Source organism: Balaenoptera musculus, chromosome 20 (assembly GCF_009873245.2).
Source record: "Balaenoptera musculus isolate JJ_BM4_2016_0621 chromosome 20, mBalMus1.pri.v3, whole genome shotgun sequence".
Taxonomy (NCBI): Eukaryota; Metazoa; Chordata; class Mammalia; order Artiodactyla; family Balaenopteridae; genus Balaenoptera; species Balaenoptera musculus.
In genome coordinates, this window is record NC_045804.1 from 8,199,773 (window position 1) to 8,217,584 (window position 17,812).

At 54.2% G+C, this 17,812-nt stretch overlaps 1 protein-coding gene and 1 long non-coding RNA gene across 14 annotated transcripts in view; one reads left to right on the plus strand and one right to left on the minus strand.

Annotated features, from left to right (window-relative positions):
* LOC118886805 overlaps positions 1–17,812 on the plus strand; it is a 112,806-nt gene that overhangs the window by 5,638 nt on the left and 89,356 nt on the right. The gene's annotated exons all lie outside the window — the stretch shown is intronic.
* Positions 89–15,957, minus strand: ST6GALNAC2 (ST6 N-acetylgalactosaminide alpha-2,6-sialyltransferase 2). Of its 3 annotated transcripts, none has more exons than XM_036837038.1 (9): positions 15,735–15,921; positions 11,805–11,865; positions 8,380–8,554; positions 7,490–7,658; positions 6,920–7,058; positions 5,276–5,379; positions 3,436–3,519; positions 2,017–2,116; positions 89–1,020 (listed from the first exon to the last, which is right to left on the minus strand). In XM_036837038.1, the coding sequence occupies exons 1-9, from the start codon at positions 15,857–15,859 to the stop codon at positions 853–855; spliced, it is 1,125 nt and encodes a 374-aa protein (XP_036692933.1). In that variant the 5' UTR covers positions 15,860–15,921; the 3' UTR covers positions 89–852. The 3 variants fall into 3 exon arrangements, 2 of the variants coding, with proteins under 2 accessions (XP_036692933.1, XP_036692934.1); XR_005017795.1 differs by having other exon boundaries at positions 907–1,020; positions 1,887–2,116; positions 15,735–15,957; XM_036837039.1 differs by lacking the exon at positions 3,436–3,519 and having other exon boundaries at positions 15,735–15,926.

Consider the following 17,812-nt stretch of genomic DNA (forward strand, 5'->3'; position numbering starts at 1 on the left):
GTAATGTCCTTTTGGTGACAAGGTGGTAATACATGTCCAGTGGGACTTTAATCAGAGGCCAGCAACCTTCTGCGTGGTTGACTCCCATCAAATACCAGAACCTTCCCCATGGTTCTTGAATTCTGAATTCTTTGTGCTAAGCACCCTGCATGATATACTACTTCCCCCAACACACACAGACACAGTGGTTATCCACCATTTATGCAATTATCTAGTTTCAAATCACATTCTGCCTTTTGTGCTCCCACTTTATCAGGGGGCAGAAGTGCGTTGGTCCTGTTCTCAGCAAGGCTGTTCCGACATGTCCTTGAGTTGAACTGCTTTGGAGTTTGTGTAAAGCTGGACACGCTAGTGGGAGGATTTGGGCTGAGAAGTGTGCGTTTGCTTCTGCTGCTGCTTGTTCTTTGTTAACTGAGAGACCCTGAGCCGCTCCACTGACCTCCTGGTCACTCCGTGCCACTACTGTGGCACGGGTATAATCACGCTGGTGATTATACCCAGCCAGAATCACGCTGGTGAGGGTCAGTCTCCCCTTGAGAGTCTTATCTTCGGCGTTAAAGACAAATCCAGCAGAGAGCAGTCCATTTTTTCTTGCCCAGGGTTGGGATGTCTGCCTCAAACCAGGGGAGAGTCTTCTTGGATGAGCTGAGGACAAGGTGGGGTGTCCCACAAAGAATAGGCTTCAGTGACAGTCACACATCCAATCGGTGTCCTCTGTAGGGAAGAAGGGGGGGAGGGTCAAGGACAGTTGGAGCCCCTCTCAGGCTGAAAAGACCAGAAAGCAGCTTTGGCCACTTGAGGGGCCAAGGGCCTCAGCTCTGCAAAACCACGAAGGTCTTGGGTGCTTCAGGGTCAGCGCTGGTACAGCCAAAGGATGCCAGCCTTGTGCAGGTCTTTCCATAGGGTGGCTTCCAGGGACAGATCATGGTTCACGTAGAATATCAGTGGCTTCTTTACTCGTTCGAAATAGTGGTCAGAAAATTTCTGGTAGTTGCTTGTGATGAATCCATAGGCACTAACCTGGACAAGGACAGTCGTTGAGTTAGCATTTATTGCGCTTCCACTATGTGTAAAGTCACGTGAATTTAGAAAGCCATGTCCCCCCCTTCCCAGCTGCCTTGTGTTGTGTGAAGGTGAGGATAAACAGTTCCCGCCCACACTTTAATGCCCCGAACTGTGCTCTTTCTGCATTTTCTCACTCAGCCTTACAACAATCTTAGGTAGATGTTGTCCCCATTTTACAAATGGGGAACAGGCTCAGAAAGGTAACCAAACATGTGTCCCCCGTCACAAGCTAGTAAGTAGCTGGGCTGGAATTTGAACTCAGGTCTGTGACACCAAAGCTGTGATCATCACTGTGCTCAAGACAGAGGCGGAAAGCCCCTTACCTCCTACTCTAACGGTGACTGCAGGCAAGAGCCTCCTGTTTAAAACGGGGAAAAGGTGACCAGAGTCCAGTGGTGCTTGGCCTCAGTTCTTGTGCTGGCTTCAGTGTGGGTCACTGCCTTTTCTGGAAAACTGCTTCTCAGCCTCTGTCTCCGCGCACGTCACGTGGGTACCACCCCATCGAGAATGTCTCATACAGTGATTTCAGAGATTCCTTGTGTGGAAGGCTGCCTAGAATGTCCTCACAAAAAGATGTCTCTGCCCACTTTTGTTGAGAAGATTTTGCTTTCACAAGAGCAGTTGGATAAAATGTGTCTTAAATACCATATGGAGCAGCTGCCCTGGGGCAGAGGGGGTGTAAGAAGCCAGCCCAGGGGCAGGTGGCTGTGATTGGGAAGGCAAGGCTGGCACAGGGGACTGTCCTATAAGGGACCCTGAAGAGCACTTCTTCCATCCCGTTCCCGAGACCAAGATCACTCCTGCAGCTGGGGCATCCTTACCCCACAGGATAGAGGCCCAGAGTCCCAGATCTGGGCTAGCAGGCCTCACGTAGGGGATATCATGGAGCGAATCAGGCTCCGTTCACACCTCCTCTGCTGCGGTGGGCTCCTGAGAGAGAAGCCCTCTCACCTGGTCACAGGCGTGCAGTGCTGTCAGCAGCATGAGGGCTCCGGTGCTAGGCATGTATAGGTCTCTGAATTTTGTGTTAATCCACTTGGATTTCAGGAACCTGGAATCAAAAAGAGCCATCAAGACTCAGGACTTTTGGTCTTGCACACTAGCTTGATGGTTGTGCCACTACACCAGTTCGGTTGGAAAACTGCAGAAATTTCCGGCCCTCTACCCCAACCCATCCCCTATTTGGGAAAAGACCAAATGAACTATATGCAAAAATCTTTGGTTGAAATAACACCTTAGGTAACGGGGTGAGAAAGAGGAACAGGTCCTCCCAAAGGACTGCAGGTGAGAGCCTTCCCCTTTCTCCCACTCTCTAGAAGCCTGAATCCAGTCTAACTCACCTTTCTCTCGGCAACACCCTCTTGCACCACAGGTGTCTAGGGCATAGGTGGCCTAGTTATTTAGGCGGAGACCTAAGCTTCTACCTCCAGACTTTGGCCAAGCAGGAGCCACGTATGAGGACAGAGCACACAGGTCCTGTGACTGGAGGCACTGGCGAGGTGATGCACGTGTGCGCACACGTACACACATTCAGAGACACCCAGAACAGTCCAAAAGTGAGGCCACAGTGTGGTGACCACAGGGCTTGACCTCAGCCCTGGATTCTCATCTAGGCTTTGCCAGGCAAATCGCCTAGCCTCTCAGCCTGGTCTTCCTCTGTCGAGTGGTCTTCAGTTTGCCTCCCAGACCCACCTGCCACCCCTGGCCTGCTCTGTGTCTTAGGACGCCAGCCTCTGGGCCGTAGTAGGGTTTCTCAGCTGCAGCACTACTGTTACTTAGGGCCAGATAGTTGCTTGTTGCAGGGGCTGTCTTGTGCGTTGTAGGATGATCAGCAGCCGCCCTGGCTTCTGCCCACTCGTGGCACTCATGCTTTCCTAGCGACAACCAAAAATGTCTCCAGACCAGGACAGTTGACCTGCCTCCTGCTGAGAACCACTGGTAGGAGGTGGGGTGGGGTTTGGGATCTGCAGGCAGGTGTTCCCCAGGCTCCTCCCCACGGTCTCCCGTATTTGAGCCGTGTTCAGGCCTGAAAGTGATGACAGCTCGGTTTCTACCGGTCCCAATACAGCCCCACATCTGTGGTCCCCCCATGCCCGGCCTAAGCCTTTCTGAACATCCCTAGTAAGGAAACCTGATGAGTTCCCTCTCCATTTCCCATCTACCTTGACTGATAGAACACCACCTCCATCAAGGTATAATATTCAAATAAAGTAGTAAGTGAAGCAGTATAAGTGCTTGGGGTGTCCTCGTACATGGCCCCCCTGTGGGTTTCATCCTTGGGGGGATAAAGCCGGTGCTGCCGGTGGGTGTGGAGCCGGGGGTGGGGGGGGAGGAGCAGTTCTTCCCAGCACCACCCCTACCCCCACCTACCTCTCTGTCAGGTAGCTGATGAAGTCTGGATGGAGTAGCTTGAATTTGCTGGCGGAGGCTTCTGGTCCAAAATAGGTCTGAGGCCTAGGACCCACGATAGAAATGGACAGAGCGGCCGGTGCCGTCGTACGGCCCGTTGGGGAGTGAGGAGAGGGGAAAGGCACCGGGACGGTGGCGGTGTGTGGACCGGTAGGAGCGGGGCTGGGCGTAGTAGCGGGAGAAGGGGGTGTAGAAGGTGGCGGGCAGCACCGTGGGGACCACGTGCGGCTTCCCGCCCACCAGGACCTCCAAGGGCGGGGTGTACGTGAGAGAGGAGGGGGGTGTGAACAGAGCGGGAGGAGTCGGGTAGGAGCAGTTGACCGGGTGGTGGGGAGGGGGTGGGAGGAGAGGGAAGTAGAGAGACGCAGGGGGGGCGCGCTCTCGGTTCTGGGAGGGGCAGGGGAAGGAGCAGGGGAAGCACTGGTTTTGGGGGAGTGGTGAGGTAGGAGGCTGGAAGAAGGGGGGCTCCTTCAGGAAGCGGGGCACATAGGGGGCGATGTAGAGCGGGATGCCCCGAATGGGCCCGATGTAGGAAGCCGAGGGTGCAGGGCTGTGGGATGGGGACTGGGCGCCGGGCACAGGGGGGGTTTGGGAAGAGTTTCGAGAGAGAGATTTTAAGCCAGATTGGGAGGGAGATTTGGAGGTGGGTGGAGTGACGTTTTGGGCAGACCCTCGAGGCTGGACGTGAGGGCTAGGGGTCAGGGAGGAAGCCCGGGAAGAGGGCTGTGAGGCATTTGGGGTGGCAGGGTGAGAGGGGGGACGGGAGGAAGACCCCCGGGTGGGGGACGCGGAAGGGGCTGAGCCACCGGCGCTGGCGTAGGGCTGCTGGTTGGTGTGGTTGGATCGGGACTGGGTAGGGGACTGGGTAGGGGACGGATTAGGGGTAGGGGAGGGGGAGCTCATTGGTGTTGGGGAGGCTTATGTCCGCCCGATGTCTTTGAGCCAGCCCCGCCAAGAGCCAGTCCCGCCCCGGGTCACAAAGCCCACCCTCATGACCAGGTGCAGCATTGTGAGCTCTTGCAAGGGATTGTTAGGTAATCACGAGGGGGGTGGGGCACAGGGCAGGGCTGGTGGAGCCAGCCTGGCCTCTGAGGGCTTAACCCCCAAGGAGGCCTCAGAAGCTGCTCTTTCACGGTGGGTGAGATGTCCTGGGGCCACCGATATAGGAGGCGGGTCTTTGTCACGGGGGTGGCGCAGATTTCTAAGAACCTGACTCAGGGACAAGAAATTGTCTCAGCACCACAGGGAGAAGGTTTAGATGAGGCCAGGACATGGTTCAAAAGAGCCGGACACAGGCCTGCTGCCCAGGAAGGTGGGGGAGAAAAGACAGAGGGCCCTTTGTTCCCACTTCGCCGGACACTGGACCCACGTCGCCTGCTCTCCCATTTCATGGGCAGTCTTGGGAGGGTGCCCGCCAGGAGGAATGGAATGGATACTGGCCCCCACTCTTGGTTTCCAGACACAGTGTGCTCAAACAGGACAGCAGAGCCAGCTGTGGACAGGTCCTGCGGCGGCCACTGGCTGGGTGGCTGGGTTGTTTGTGGGGACAGCAGCCTGAAGCTGAGGGGCCAGGCCTGCCTGCTCAGAAAGGAGCCCCTTGAACCTACAGTCCGCCTTGTCAGGAGGGTCCCTGGGGACCAGCAGCGTTACCTAGGCTTTCCTGGGGGTAGGAAAAAAGAGCTTATTCTTCTAATGCTCTGTTGAATTCTTGGGGATTTTCTTGCCGCCTTCACCCACCTTTCCCATCCGACAGTGGACCCTGGGAGCATTACCATGCCCTGCCCCCTGCTTGGCTGCTCACCTGTCCCCTTTATCGGTGCCCTCAGGGACAGGCACACCTAGAATGGCCGATCTCAGCATCACGTAGTCGCGGATGTCTGAGGGGATGAAGATATAGCGCAGGTCCTGTCGGAGTGACAGAGAAACAGCCGCAGTGGGAACGAGACCACGCCAAGATCCTGCTCAGAGTGGACGGCTCTGCACCCAGTCTGTGCCCTGACGGGAGCATTTCCCTTTTATGCCTGTAATTCCCGCTTTCAGGTACCCTGCTGGTTTCAGTACTCAAATCCTTTGATACTCTTCCCTTCAAGAAGCGATGCTTAATTGCCATCCCCTTGAGTGTGGGCTGGACTTCGTGACTAATGAACAAAATTTTCCTAATGCGTAGAAAAAAGTGGAAGTAAGGAAGGGTATGTGACCTTGGAAAGTGGGTCATACAAGGCACTGGAGCTTCCTTGCTCTCTGGGATCGCTCACCTGGGGGGAGCAGGGGCTGTGAGGGAGCTATCTCAGCTCTGGCCGGAGGCAGGCCTGAGGACTGCAGCCCCTGCCAATCCTGACTGGGAGACCCTGAGCCAAAACCACTCCGCTGAGCTGCTCCTGAATTCCTGACCCATGAAAACTGTGAGATGATCAGTGCTTGTTGTTTAAAGCTACTAGGTTTGGGGGTAGTTTGTCATGCAGTTATAGATAATGCCTACAGGTTCTGTGGCTACACCAGAAATGGAGCTGTCCCATTTTGTTCTGTCACGAGCTGAAAGAGGCCTCGGTGCACAGACACTGTGGCTAGGACACCGCTGAATTCCCTGGTCAGAGGAGGAAGCGTCTAGAAACTCAAACCACTCCTATTGAGCATCCCAGAACCCTTATCCTGGGACCTCCCCGCTGCATGTGGTAACCAGCCCACTCTAGAAGGGAAGCACCAGTGTGTTAACAGCAACTAGCTGTGGTTGAAAGAACCTGGAAGCGGCAGACAGACTCAGATTGCAGTTCTCCTGCTCCGAAGCTGGGGCTCTGGGCATGTTTTCCTCAACTGCTCTGAACCTCAGCTTCCTGCACGGTCTGCTGTGAGCCCTCAGGAGGGCACACATCATTCTTCCAGTGGGCAGCGTGAGAAACGGAAACAACCCTAGCACTGCGGTCAGAGGGGCCTGGATTTTGATGATTCTGGCTGGGTGGTGGCCTTGGACACACTGCCCTCTGGAAAGGGGCTGCTGTGATGCCTGTATCCGGCGCTGGGAAGGGGGGAGGCGCTCAGTAAATACCCTCCCACTGTGTGTAGCGTGAGCTCTGGGTGGGGGGGAGTCTGGATTTGAATCCAGCCCCACCGCTGCTTTACTGACTGAAGGGGCCCTGAGCCTTAGTCTCCTCACCAGTAAGAGAGGGCTGGCGTGGCCTCTGTAAGTGCCTGGCACTCCATAGGCTTTCAGTCAATATTACCCATTCGTGTTCCACCCCAGAGTTGTCCTGAGCCACCTGAAACCACAGGGCGCCCCTGCCCAGATCCACCCCTTCAGTGGCTCCATTGCGGGGGCCCAAGACCCTGGCACAGCCTCTCTATGCCCTGGGCTGGGGCTTGGGAACCCTGTGGCCCACCCCTCAGACGCAGGTTGGGAAACAGTGGCACCGACTGTCAGTGACAACGGTGTGCCCATGAGCGGCCTCACCTGTCCCTGCGGCACAGAGGTGAAGCCCAGGTTTGAGTAGGAGATGAGGGAGTTCTTCATTGTATTTACAGTGAAACCGTAGAAGGAGGTCTTGGTGCCCACGTCATTCTCAAAGCCTTTGATCACAGCACCATTGAGTCTGGTCCAAACAGAGGCCCATCAGCCTGCGTGTGGCTACACGATGCTGCGTGTTTACTTCCATCCCCAGGGGGCCTTGCCTGTCCCTGTTCCATCCCCAGGGTTCTGTCGCGCCCTCTGCCCACAGCAGCCCCAGTGCCCGATCACTAGCCCTATCCCCACAACTCGGGACCTGAAGGGATGCCCTGTGAAGTGGACAAAGCTGACCCTGGCAGCTCCTTCCTCCTGGGTCCCCTTAGCCGACCACACCCTCACTCATCTTCAGGGCCTGTTTCCGTAATGCCTTTGTCCGTGCCTGTCTGCCCATTACAAGTGCTGAGCTGCCTGAGGCCACTGCTGCCTTGGCCCCTGCCCTCACCTGTGGTGCTCCCCCGGGGGCTGGCTGGGGACCAGCTCCTCTCCTGCTTCCTCCCTGGCCCCTGTCCCACATACCTGAACACGTAGTCATGGGCATCGATGTTCTGACCCTGGCGGGAACCATTCAGAATGCCTCCGTTACCCACCACGGCACACCGGATGCAGCCCGGAAGCAGCTCCCTGGAGACGGTAAACAGCCTGGTGCTCTCAGAGCCATTCAGGAGGCTCAGGGTGGAGGCGATGGCTGTGGGTGTGGGACAGGGTGGGGCACCACGAGGGGTCACATGGGTCATTGGGGCCTTCCCAAGACTTCCTGGCTCCCCCCACCTGCCCGAGGCCTGACACCAGCCCCTCTCCAGAGGCACAGAGGGTGGAGGACAGTGAAATGCCAGTGGGAAGAGGGTGGTGGAGCAGGGGGTTTGGCTGTGCCCTCAGTCATCTCAAAGCACTCAGATACCAGTCCTCCCAGGACCGTGTGTATTCCCAAAGAAAATAATCGGAGGCATGGTGGGGTGAGGGGCATATTTAACGTGGAGGGGGCTCTGGGCGGTTTCCCACAGCAGCAACCATCCGCAGGCTGTTTGAGACCCCACAGCCACTGTCCTCGGCCACCTTTGGACACTGGCATCTTTCACACCAGGGAAGCCCCAGGATGGTGAGAGCCGCTTGCAGGGGCAGCCGGGGCCATCTCCTGGACCCTGTGGTGCTTGTAGAGATGGCTGGGGTGGGGGTGGGGGAGGAGTGAAAGCTTATAGAGTGCCAGCCCAGTGCATAGAGAGGCTGTGCCAGGGTCTGTGCCAGGGAAGTCAGGAGTCGCACAGCAGGGGTATCGAGCCCTGAGGCCCGCCTGGGAGGAAGAGGCAGGGGGTCCACATCTTGGTGCTGTGAGGGAGGAGAGGCCCATTCTGCACCAAGGCCAAAAGCAGGAGCAATGGACTAGTTGAGGGCAGAGGGCTGCAGGTTACCTTGGCTGGAGAGCCCCTGCCAGCCATAGGGGGCTTTGTGCCGGCTCAGGCTGTCCCAGAGCTCCTGGGTGAAGAGGTTCCCTGACAGCAGCACTGGAATGGAGAGATCAAACAGATCCCGGAAGTGAGGGTGCCGTCGAATGGCGAGAGAAAGTGAGTGTCGACAGGGCAGGTTCTGTGGGTGAGAAGAGAAGAGGGCTGTTTCTGGGGGTTGGGGTGCGTAGGAGCCACCAGAGGGCTGGGAGGAAGTGCTGCCCTTCTCCCTCCAGACTTGGGCAACCCCCAGATCTGCAGGCCCAGGTGGCCTGTAGTGCAGCAGCCCAGTGGGGGTGAGAGAGCTTTCTGGATTTACCCTGCCCAGCCCTTCTCCTGGGTTCCACATCTCTCAGGCCTGATGGCTCTGGCCTCCTACAATTTCACCTCACACTTGGGGGGAACTTTGAGGCAGTTTCCCACAAATGGGTAAGACCTGCCTGCCCTGTGGTGGAGGAGGTCCAGCCTGGGCTTAGGAATCCGTCAGCCTGGATCCAAATCCCAGCTCTGGCAGTCCTTGCCGTAGGATTCACGTGGAACGGGCTGCTGGGAAGATTTATGACATGTTTCTGCCAGTCGGTGCCTATACTGAATTGAAGAGTGTCCCCTCCCCCAATTCATGTCTGCCCAGAACCTCAGAATGTGACCTTATTTGGAAATAGGGTCTTTGCAGATGTAATTGGTAAGATGAGGTCATACTGTATTAAGGTGGGCCCTAAATTCAATGAGTGGTATCCTCATAAGAAGGCATGTGCTAATGGGGGCAGAGATTGAGTGATGCAGTTACAAGCCAAGAAACACCTGGAGCCTCCAGACGCTGTAAGAGGCCAGGAGGGATTCTTCCCTAGAGCCTTCAGAGGGAGGCTGGCCCTGCTGACACCTTGATTTCAGACATCTGCCCTCTAGAACTGTGAGAGAATCCATTTCTCTTGTTTTAAGCCACCCAGTTTGTGGTAGTTTGTTCCAGCTGCCATAGAAAGCCCTCCAGGGCCTCTGCACACAGCGACCTTGAAGGAGGGCAGTGTACCAAAAAGGCCTCAGCTCCATCTGCCTGCAGCCCCCATGTCAGAATCCTGAACAGCCTGGGCTTGGGTGGAGCTGTTCTTCCCACTGAAGGGGGCTCTTTGTTAAGCCGTTGGTTTGATCAAAGGACAATGCAGGAAAGAGCTGTACAGTCATTTCTGCTATTATGTGACATATGAGTGCTTAAAAACCATTATGCAAAATTGTGCAACCAAAACCACAGGGCTTTTGGGAAAAGGGATTAGCAGCGCAACACTCAAAAACTTGATCAGTGATGCATAAAATAAGGAAGAACGTAGGTAAGATAGAAGCAGTTGTACACACATTCGCTGGTTAAGAAATATATAAGTACTACTAAAACTATGGCACTTGACCTTGGAAAAGACTTGACATTTGCTTGGGGATGTGGGTGTCGGAAGGGTGGCAGCTTGGGAGTTTTCGTGAAGTGGTGGAAAGCCGGTTATAACATATGCGATGAAGCAGATGGCTATCTGAAGTGTGCGTTGTGTGTGCCTTTTGTGTATTCCTACATGGCTCCCTTTGGTTGAGTGTGGTTTTCTGCATTTACCAGTGTTCTTGCTGACAAAATCACTGATAAACACACACGAAATTTGGATTATGCTCATATTGTTTACTAATATAGCAGTCTTTATGGAACAAATTCATGTTTTCAAAGCAAGCATTAAGCCGAACTGACAGCACTAATTTCACTACTATTCGGTTTATCATAGGGATGTTTTCCAGGGCCTTCTTTACGAGGCTCCAAGAGAAAAATCTTCAGGTCTCTGTATCTGGAAAGGCTGCACTTTCCTTGGGCAACTGGCTTGCTTTTTATCTCATGGACAGGGTGGCAAACTTTCCTTCTTTGCTGTGGCCACTAGGAAGCTAAGAGCCGGATATACAGCCCATCTCTTACACCCGGTGGCATATTTTTCATGCACTTATCTGACGTTGTCTACTTTTCCTCCCTTTATTTTTCCTTTACCTGCTTCTTCATTTTATTCTTCTTTTTTTTTTTTGCCATGTCATATGTGTCCGAAAGCCACCTCAAATCCTTTTTTTAAATGAGGTGGGGAAATATGTCAATTAGCACCAAGCAGCTCAAGGTGAAAAGGACTTTAGGAAAAGTAAAGGTGACCTGACCAAGCGCTTATAAGACCCTTGAGGCCTCTCTTCAGCCCGCTGGCCAAGTGTCCACCAGGCCTCTGTTCTCAGGAAGGGGTCCCCATCACCTGTGCAGGGCTGCTTACTCTGTCTCTGACCGCTCAGCAGTCACTAAGTCTTGCATGGGGTGAAATCTTGCTCCCTGAGGCTTCAGTTAACAATTTCCAGTCTCTCGGGCGTTAAAAACAACTCTTAAACCCGAATCAAGCCAGAATTACCCAGTCATCACCCCTCCCAACCGCAGCACGCAGAGGGGGAGAGGCCGTATTGCTCAGTGGTTCAGAGCCAGGCTCTGGGGTCGAATGAGAGGCTCGAACCCCTGTACCACCTCTTCTCCATGAGTGACCTTAACCTTTCTGTGCCTCATTTTACTCATCTGTAAAACTGCCTCACAGGCTTGCAATGAGGCTTAAGTGAGAGAACTCACGTAAAATGCTTGAGACGGCCTTTCAGGCCACAGTCAGCGTGATCTGTTACAGAGCAGGGCCCGGAAGTTCTCAAACATCTTCCCAGGGCTTGGTGTTTACTTCATGGTGAGCAGTTTAAATGTGACTTTTACAGTCAAAAGACATTTTGAGGAGTAGAATGTAAAAGTCACAGGACTTTTTTTTTTTTTTTTTAGTTGTTAAGCAGTTTAAATTTTATTGACCTGGTTTTTTAAAAAAAGTTAAATTTAAGGTCACACCTCTAAGTTCGATGCATTATATACAGATCGTGCAGAGTATGACTATGAAGAGATACAAATTAGTCCACGCCGAAAAAGGTTTACTAGGGTACAGAATCATTTTCATAAATACATATAAAATTCTTGTGAGGATAGAAGAGGACTGACTCTTCAGGTTTTCTGAGACACTTTTCAAAGTGACTCAAGGCACAAAATGTGCACTATTGAGTCACAGGACTTTTAAAGATAAATCAAGACTTCCCAGAACTTTTCAGCTGGCTACACCCCAAGGAGTAAATATGGAGTCACCCTTCTCTGCTGTTGGGGTGCAGGGAACCCCAGTGGTCAGGTCTGAGGAGCCCTGACTGGCTGGCCGCTCAGTTCTGTGCTTCCTTTGGGGGAATGGTGGGGGGGTGGGTTCCAGAGTGCTCCCGCCCAGCAGGCTCATGAGAATGTTCTCATTCGTGCTTTTCTTACCCCTTTTCCCTGAGTGCTAACTTGAGAATGTGAGAAACCGCCACAGGGTAGCTGGCCCCAGTACCTTTCTCGTCCTAGAATTCGATGCCTTGGGTCCAAAGAAAGCTCGAGACGATGTGATGTTCCTGGGGGAGAAGGCAGAAGTAAAGCAGGGGTCTCACCTGCCCCTGGAACCTGCTGTCTAGCTCTGTTAGCTCTGGGGGCTGACAGTCCATCAGGGTCTGATTGTTTCTTCTGTGCTCTGATTCTTGCCCATCTCTCTCTCTTTGGGCACACAAAATACTGTCCTATTATTATGTTCTACCCAGAAACCAAGAAATAAAGAAGCCCCTTGGCAAGCGGCTGAAATGTGGAGTGTATAGGAACAGTGAGGTGGTGGTTAAGAGATGAAAATATAAAATAGGAAAGATTGCCAGCCCCCTGGGATTGTGACCATCTGAGGGGTCTCCCTGCCAAAAGGCCCCAGAAACAGGTGTTAGATCCCAGGTGCCTTGGGCGCCCTTCACCTGGTGAAGGGCATGGGTCTGAAGCCTGACTCCGTGGATTTGTATCCCAGGATCTCTGGAAGCTACTGAACTTCTCAGAACCTCAGTCTGTGTGTCTGTTCAGCTGGGATAATCATATAGGTGTAAAGATAATCACATTGAGACAGGCTGGGACCTGGGGGCCTTTGCTGCAGTGCTTGCACGTGGACAAACGACCCCTTGAGCCACAGAATGCAAAGAAACTATAAGGGACTAAAAACAGCTGGGTGCATGTGCAATTGGGGCAAATTATGAACAACAAGATACAAAAAGACCAAAAACTCAGCAAAAGCAGGGTGTCCAGCAAAAGCAGGATACTGCACATGTACCCTGCACAGGGTACCACCAAGGGGGTGGGCAGACCACCTAAGCCACCCCTCTGGCCCAACCCCTGGACCCATTCCTACTGTCACCCAGTATAAGGAACCAACTCGCCCCCCCCCCCAACCCAGGGAGCAAGCAAGGGAACCTGTTACTTGTTTTCGCTTCCCCCTACTGCAGCAGGGGCCCCAATAAAGCCTTGCCTGAATTGTTGGGAGGTGCAAACACAGAATCTACGTTATCTTACATAAAACGTGTCCTCTAAATATTAGCTATTGTTACCTAAAGGGCAAAGGGAAAGGACCTTGTGACAGCCTCTGTGACACTGTCCCTTGTGGAAGGGGCTAAGTTACTGGCCCACCCCACCTCCCGGGTGCTAGGTGGTCCCTGAACCAGGGCACAGGACAAACACAAAGGAAGGAATAGGAGCCCCTATCCATTCAAGAGGGTGGTCAGGCTGCTCCCAGACTCCTACCCCCTCCCCTATAGCCACCAGGGAGCAGGTGGGGAGGATTTTTGGATCAGCGGGGTTTTTTTTGTTTTTGTTTTTTAAATATTTTAACTTATGTATTCATTTGGCTATGCTGGGTCTTAGTTGCGGCATGCGAACTCTTAGTTGCAGTATGTGGGATCTAGTTCCCTGACCAGGGATCGAACCCAGGCCCCCTGCATTGGGAGCGCAGAGTCTTAGCCACTGGACCACCAGGGAAGTCCCGGATCAGCGGTTTTGAGGGAAACAGAGGCCTCTTGCTTCTAGGTGCCAAGACAGCTTGAGCCACAAGGGAGCCTGTGACCTGCCTGCCTTCAGGTTTGTGAAAGACCATGGAGGAGCAGGCCAGGAAAAGCAGGGCGATCCCTTCCCCCACCTGTCTCTTTTGCCCCAGACAGGCCGCCTACGTAATTCTGTAGTTCCTCTTTGAGGAACTGGGACTGTGGTGCTCAGCCTAGGTGGCCTTCGAGAATCCTAGGGAGCTTGTGAAGGGCACCGGGTGCCCCATCCCTGAACTCTGACCTGATTGTTCTGGGCCTCAGGTGATCTAACTCCCCCTCCCCCACTCACCCCTCCCTCCCCGGTGATTCTAACACGCAGCCAGGCTTGGAACCTGATGGAGGAACTGCTGAATTGGTGGAATAGAGACAGAAGGGACAGAGTTGTGGGGTGGGGATGGGGAGCCCCTCAATTCAGTTTTGCTGCTCTGAATTGCCCCAGCCTCAGGGAGGCCTGCTCCTCTCCCCAGAGCACCCCTTATGCTCACAGACTTCCCCCAGCCCCTCCCACTCCGGAATCCATGGGCATTTCCACACCAGCCTGGGAGCTGGGAAGGAGTGGGGAAGGGGCCAGCCCAGCTCACCCGCACCCCTATGGAAAGTTTAACCAGCCCGAGGAGAAAGGAGGTCGATGTTGTGCAGTTTTTCATAAAACTAAATTTACTCAACTTAGATCATATTCTTAGGAATTCTTCGCTCTAAAATAGCCTTTTCTTTTACAAAATAATGTTGACAGTAGATGGTAACTGGCAGGTTACTGGCGTCCTGTAGCTATCCTCACCCCCTCCTCCAGAAAAAAACAAGTCTAGAAATCCCAAGCCCACGAACTACTGATTCAGATTCTTCTGTGAGTAAATTCCTGAACCGATTCCACTCTCCAACCTGCAAGGAGAGCCCCGTCTCGGGTGTGGTAGGCCTGGTCCCAGGGCCTTGCTTCCCTGGACTCTCCACTGTAGCCAGCCAGGTAGGTCCGTTTTTGGTCCCCAGTTGGGGAGGTCGCACAGCCTGCAGTCCCCACGCAGACTTCCATCCCACCTGCCACCCTGCTTATCCACCTCCTACCGAGACTGAGTCTGGACCTGGCCCCTGGGGTTTAGTTACAGCACAGACATCACCAAAACAACAAGGATACGGACAGGTTCTTGGGTTGTACTAGATTTTTAAAAGATGAAAGATCTTTAAAAAAAGCTTTGTTGAGGTGTAATGGATGTTCAGCAAACCTCATATTTAGAGTGGTATTACTTTCAACAGATGTTCAAATGTGTTTCAAAAGATCCTTACATAAAACTGACAAGGATCCCCTTTCTTAATACCCTCAATATTCTCAGTCCTTCTGCTTATGCAATTTCTCACTCCAGGGAGATGAAGTAACTTCAGGTTTTGCCTGCTAGAGCACCTTTTGTTCTAAAGGGACTGGACTCGTAGTCAGTGGCAAGGGTGTTTCATATTGTTTTGCAGCTTTGGGTGCCCTCTGACATTGTTTCCTGAGAGCACACACTAATTTTGATTTCATTCCCTTATCCCTGGAGCAAGGTTTAGTAAGGACTGTGCCGGTGGGAAAGCGCTGGGAAGGGAAAGCCAGGCCCCGGAGGCCTCAGAAATCCAGACTCTGGGCACAGCTCGGCCCACCTTCCAGAAGAAAAGCTAAATCCTTTTGAGCCTTCTTCAGTAACTGGAACCATCACCTACCAAAGGCAGGCTCTCAGATTTCTCCTCCTGGGGCACAAATGAAAGAAAGGTGCCCAGGGTCGGCGAAAGGGAGTGGAGCGCAGGAGGAGGCTCAGGGAGGGGAACTTGGATGGAGCCCAGGATGGGCCCCTGTTCGCCGATCGCCCCCGATTGCGCCCAGACGGTGCTTATCTAAATAAGAAACGGAGCAGAGAGCCGGGAGTTAAGGGAGCCGGGCGTGGGGAGGGCGGGGACCACAGCTAGAGGGAGAGGCGACCCGCCGCAGCCTGGCTGAGGAGCCCGGCCAAGTCTGAACCGGGAGACTTGGATCCCTGCCCCCAAGGAGAGCCTGAAAAAAACGTGACGTTAGCGAGGGACAATGGGTGGCAAAAACGGGACTGTTTTTAAAAGATTCAGGTGTCCTAGCCAAATCTGGACAATAGAAAGGGTTTCTACTCAGGGCCGGAGGGAAGTAAGCATAAGGCTGTCGGGAGCGTATCGCCGGTGCGCAAGGGGCGAAGCTACTCTCGGACCCCGGCAGAGGCTATGGGCCCCCGGCAGCACGAGTTTAACGCCGGGGTGGAGGCTCTGGGGACAAAGGGCCGCAGCCCGAGTGCCCGCGGCAAGCCACTCCGGAGGGCGGCCCAGCCGTGAGCTGGGCGCCCTGCGCGTCCCCTGCGCCCGCCGGACAGGTCCCGCGTGGCAGCCCATACCTGGCTCCGGTCAGGGGCCCCAGGTACGACTCCACCGCCGAGGAGTACAGGGCGACGAGGATCCCCGAGCAGACAACCGCGAACAGGAGCAGCAGCCCGAAGAGCGGGCCGCGCGGGAGCCCCATGCAGCCCCGGCCCGCGGGCGTCCCGTCGGCCGCAGTCCCGGGCGGAGAGGAGAGGCCCGGGTGTGCCGGGCCGGACTCCCGGAGTCGGCTGCCCGGCCCCGCCCCGCCGCTCACCCTTCTGCCCGCGCCGCGCCTCCGGACGTCGCCGCACCCTCGGGGCCTGCGCGACGGGTCCCAGAGGGGAGAATGAAGCGCCGGCGCCGGGAACTGCCCTCGCCCCGCCGGCGCCCAGCCCGGGGACACCGCGAGCCGCGGTTGGGCAGGGCGCTTCCCGGTACCTTCAAGGGCGGGTGCGCGCGGTCCGGGGGCTGCGGGACGCGGGGAGACGCCGCCACCTGCCGCGTGGGCTGCGCACTGCGCCCTCGGGGGCCTCGGCTCGCGGCTTCCCGACGCCCGAGGCCCATGGGAGGGGCGGCGAGGATGGAGGAGCAAACCCTGACAGCTCAGACCCTGGGTGGAGCTGGAGGGGGTGAGGTAGGGAGCCTGCCGGGGTGGGACGGGTGGGGAAGCTGAGGCTGTTCATCCCCCTCATTTGGTGACTGGCCGGGGCCCTCAATCGCACTGCGTTCCTGTTACAAACCGAGGCCAACCTGGAGATCTCAGCAGTCCAGAGACACCTGAAGGGTGTAGCAGGGGATCCGGTGTCAGCAGGAAGGGCTGGGGAAGCTCGGGCACTCATGCTCTGGAAGCAGAGCCCTTCCAGGGAGTGAACAGTAGGTGACATAGTGTATTCTCCAGTGGGCCACGTCCTGGCCTCAGAAACCTGTGAAATACCCCCAGACACCCCCCCGCCCCCCCGCCCCAACTATCAGAACCTGCAATGACAGGGACCTTGTCCCTTTCCACTGGCTTTCTGCTCTCCCCTGTTCTTCATGTATGGGAGCAGGTCTGGGTGCAGCAACAGGTATCTGTCCAATTGCAGAGCTTCCCGAAAAGCTTCCTGGAACCTCTGCTCGTGGGCAGGAATGGGTCCTTCAGGCTCAGTTCTCACAATTCAAAAAAATGCTGCACCTTGCCACCCTGCTGATGGACACTACTTAGAATTGATGGTTTCAAGTCTTTTCCTTTAATCTTTATGGTTTTCAATCGCCAAAATCCCTGTGCATGTTACTTATCCCTTGATCAGCACCTTCTCCCATTTCTTCAGTGGTTGATAAAACATCAGACATCTCTCTAAGCCCCCCAATTGCAAACCTATCCCTCTCTCTCGTGACAGCCTCACCTCCTTCATGAAGAAGGGGAATCACTATTGCATACATACGAACGAGTCACCTACATACAAACAAGTTCTGTTCGGAGAGTGTGTTCTAAGTCCAGTTTGTTTTGTAAGTCTAACAAAGTTAGCCTAGGTACCCAACTAACACAATCGGCTATATAGTACTGTACTGTAATAGGTTTATAATACTTTTCACACAAATAATACATAAAAAACAAACACAAAAAATAAAACATTTTTAATCTTACAGTACAGTACCTTGTAAAGTACAGTAGTACCAGCTACATCACCGCTGCTTTTACACTTGCTTCTGGACATCCTGGGTTTGAAATAAAGATACTGTACTACTGTACTCTATACAGCACTGTACAGTAAAGTACACAAAAGCACAACCACTTGTAGAGGATGCACGCACGTAACAATGTACGCCAGACACATAAACTAACTTACGTGATTGGACATGCAAACGCATGTTCGCATCTTTGAAAGTTTGCAACTTGACGGTTTGTATGTAATGTCTTCAACTTTCCATCTTCAAACCTACAAACTTGGCCCCCACCACAGTCCAGCTTCCACCTGCCTGGACTCCAGCCTCAAGTTGGCGAGGGCTCTCCTCCCGTGTGGTGTTGACCCTCCAACCATCTGTGTTAAGGATTTGGATCCACCTCCAGTGCCTAAAAAGCAATACCCCGCTCAGACCAGAGTCTCCTATCCACCATGTGGGGTTCTCCTTCCTG

Excerpts from the sequence above, each read along its gene's own strand:
- ST6GALNAC2 (XM_036837038.1), bottom strand. The coding sequence starts at position 15,859 with ATGGGGCTCCCGCGCGGCCCGCTCTTCGGGCTGCTGCTCCTGTTCGCG. Across the intron at positions 3,520-5,275 it reads GGCACCGATAAAGGGGACAG|GCCTCAGACCTATTTTGGAC; the intron begins GTGAGCAGCCAA and ends CGTGGGTCCTAG. Across the intron at positions 2,117-3,435 it reads ATCAGCTACCTGACAGAGAG|GTTCCTGAAATCCAAGTGGA; the intron begins GTAGGTGGGGGT and ends TTTTGATTCCAG.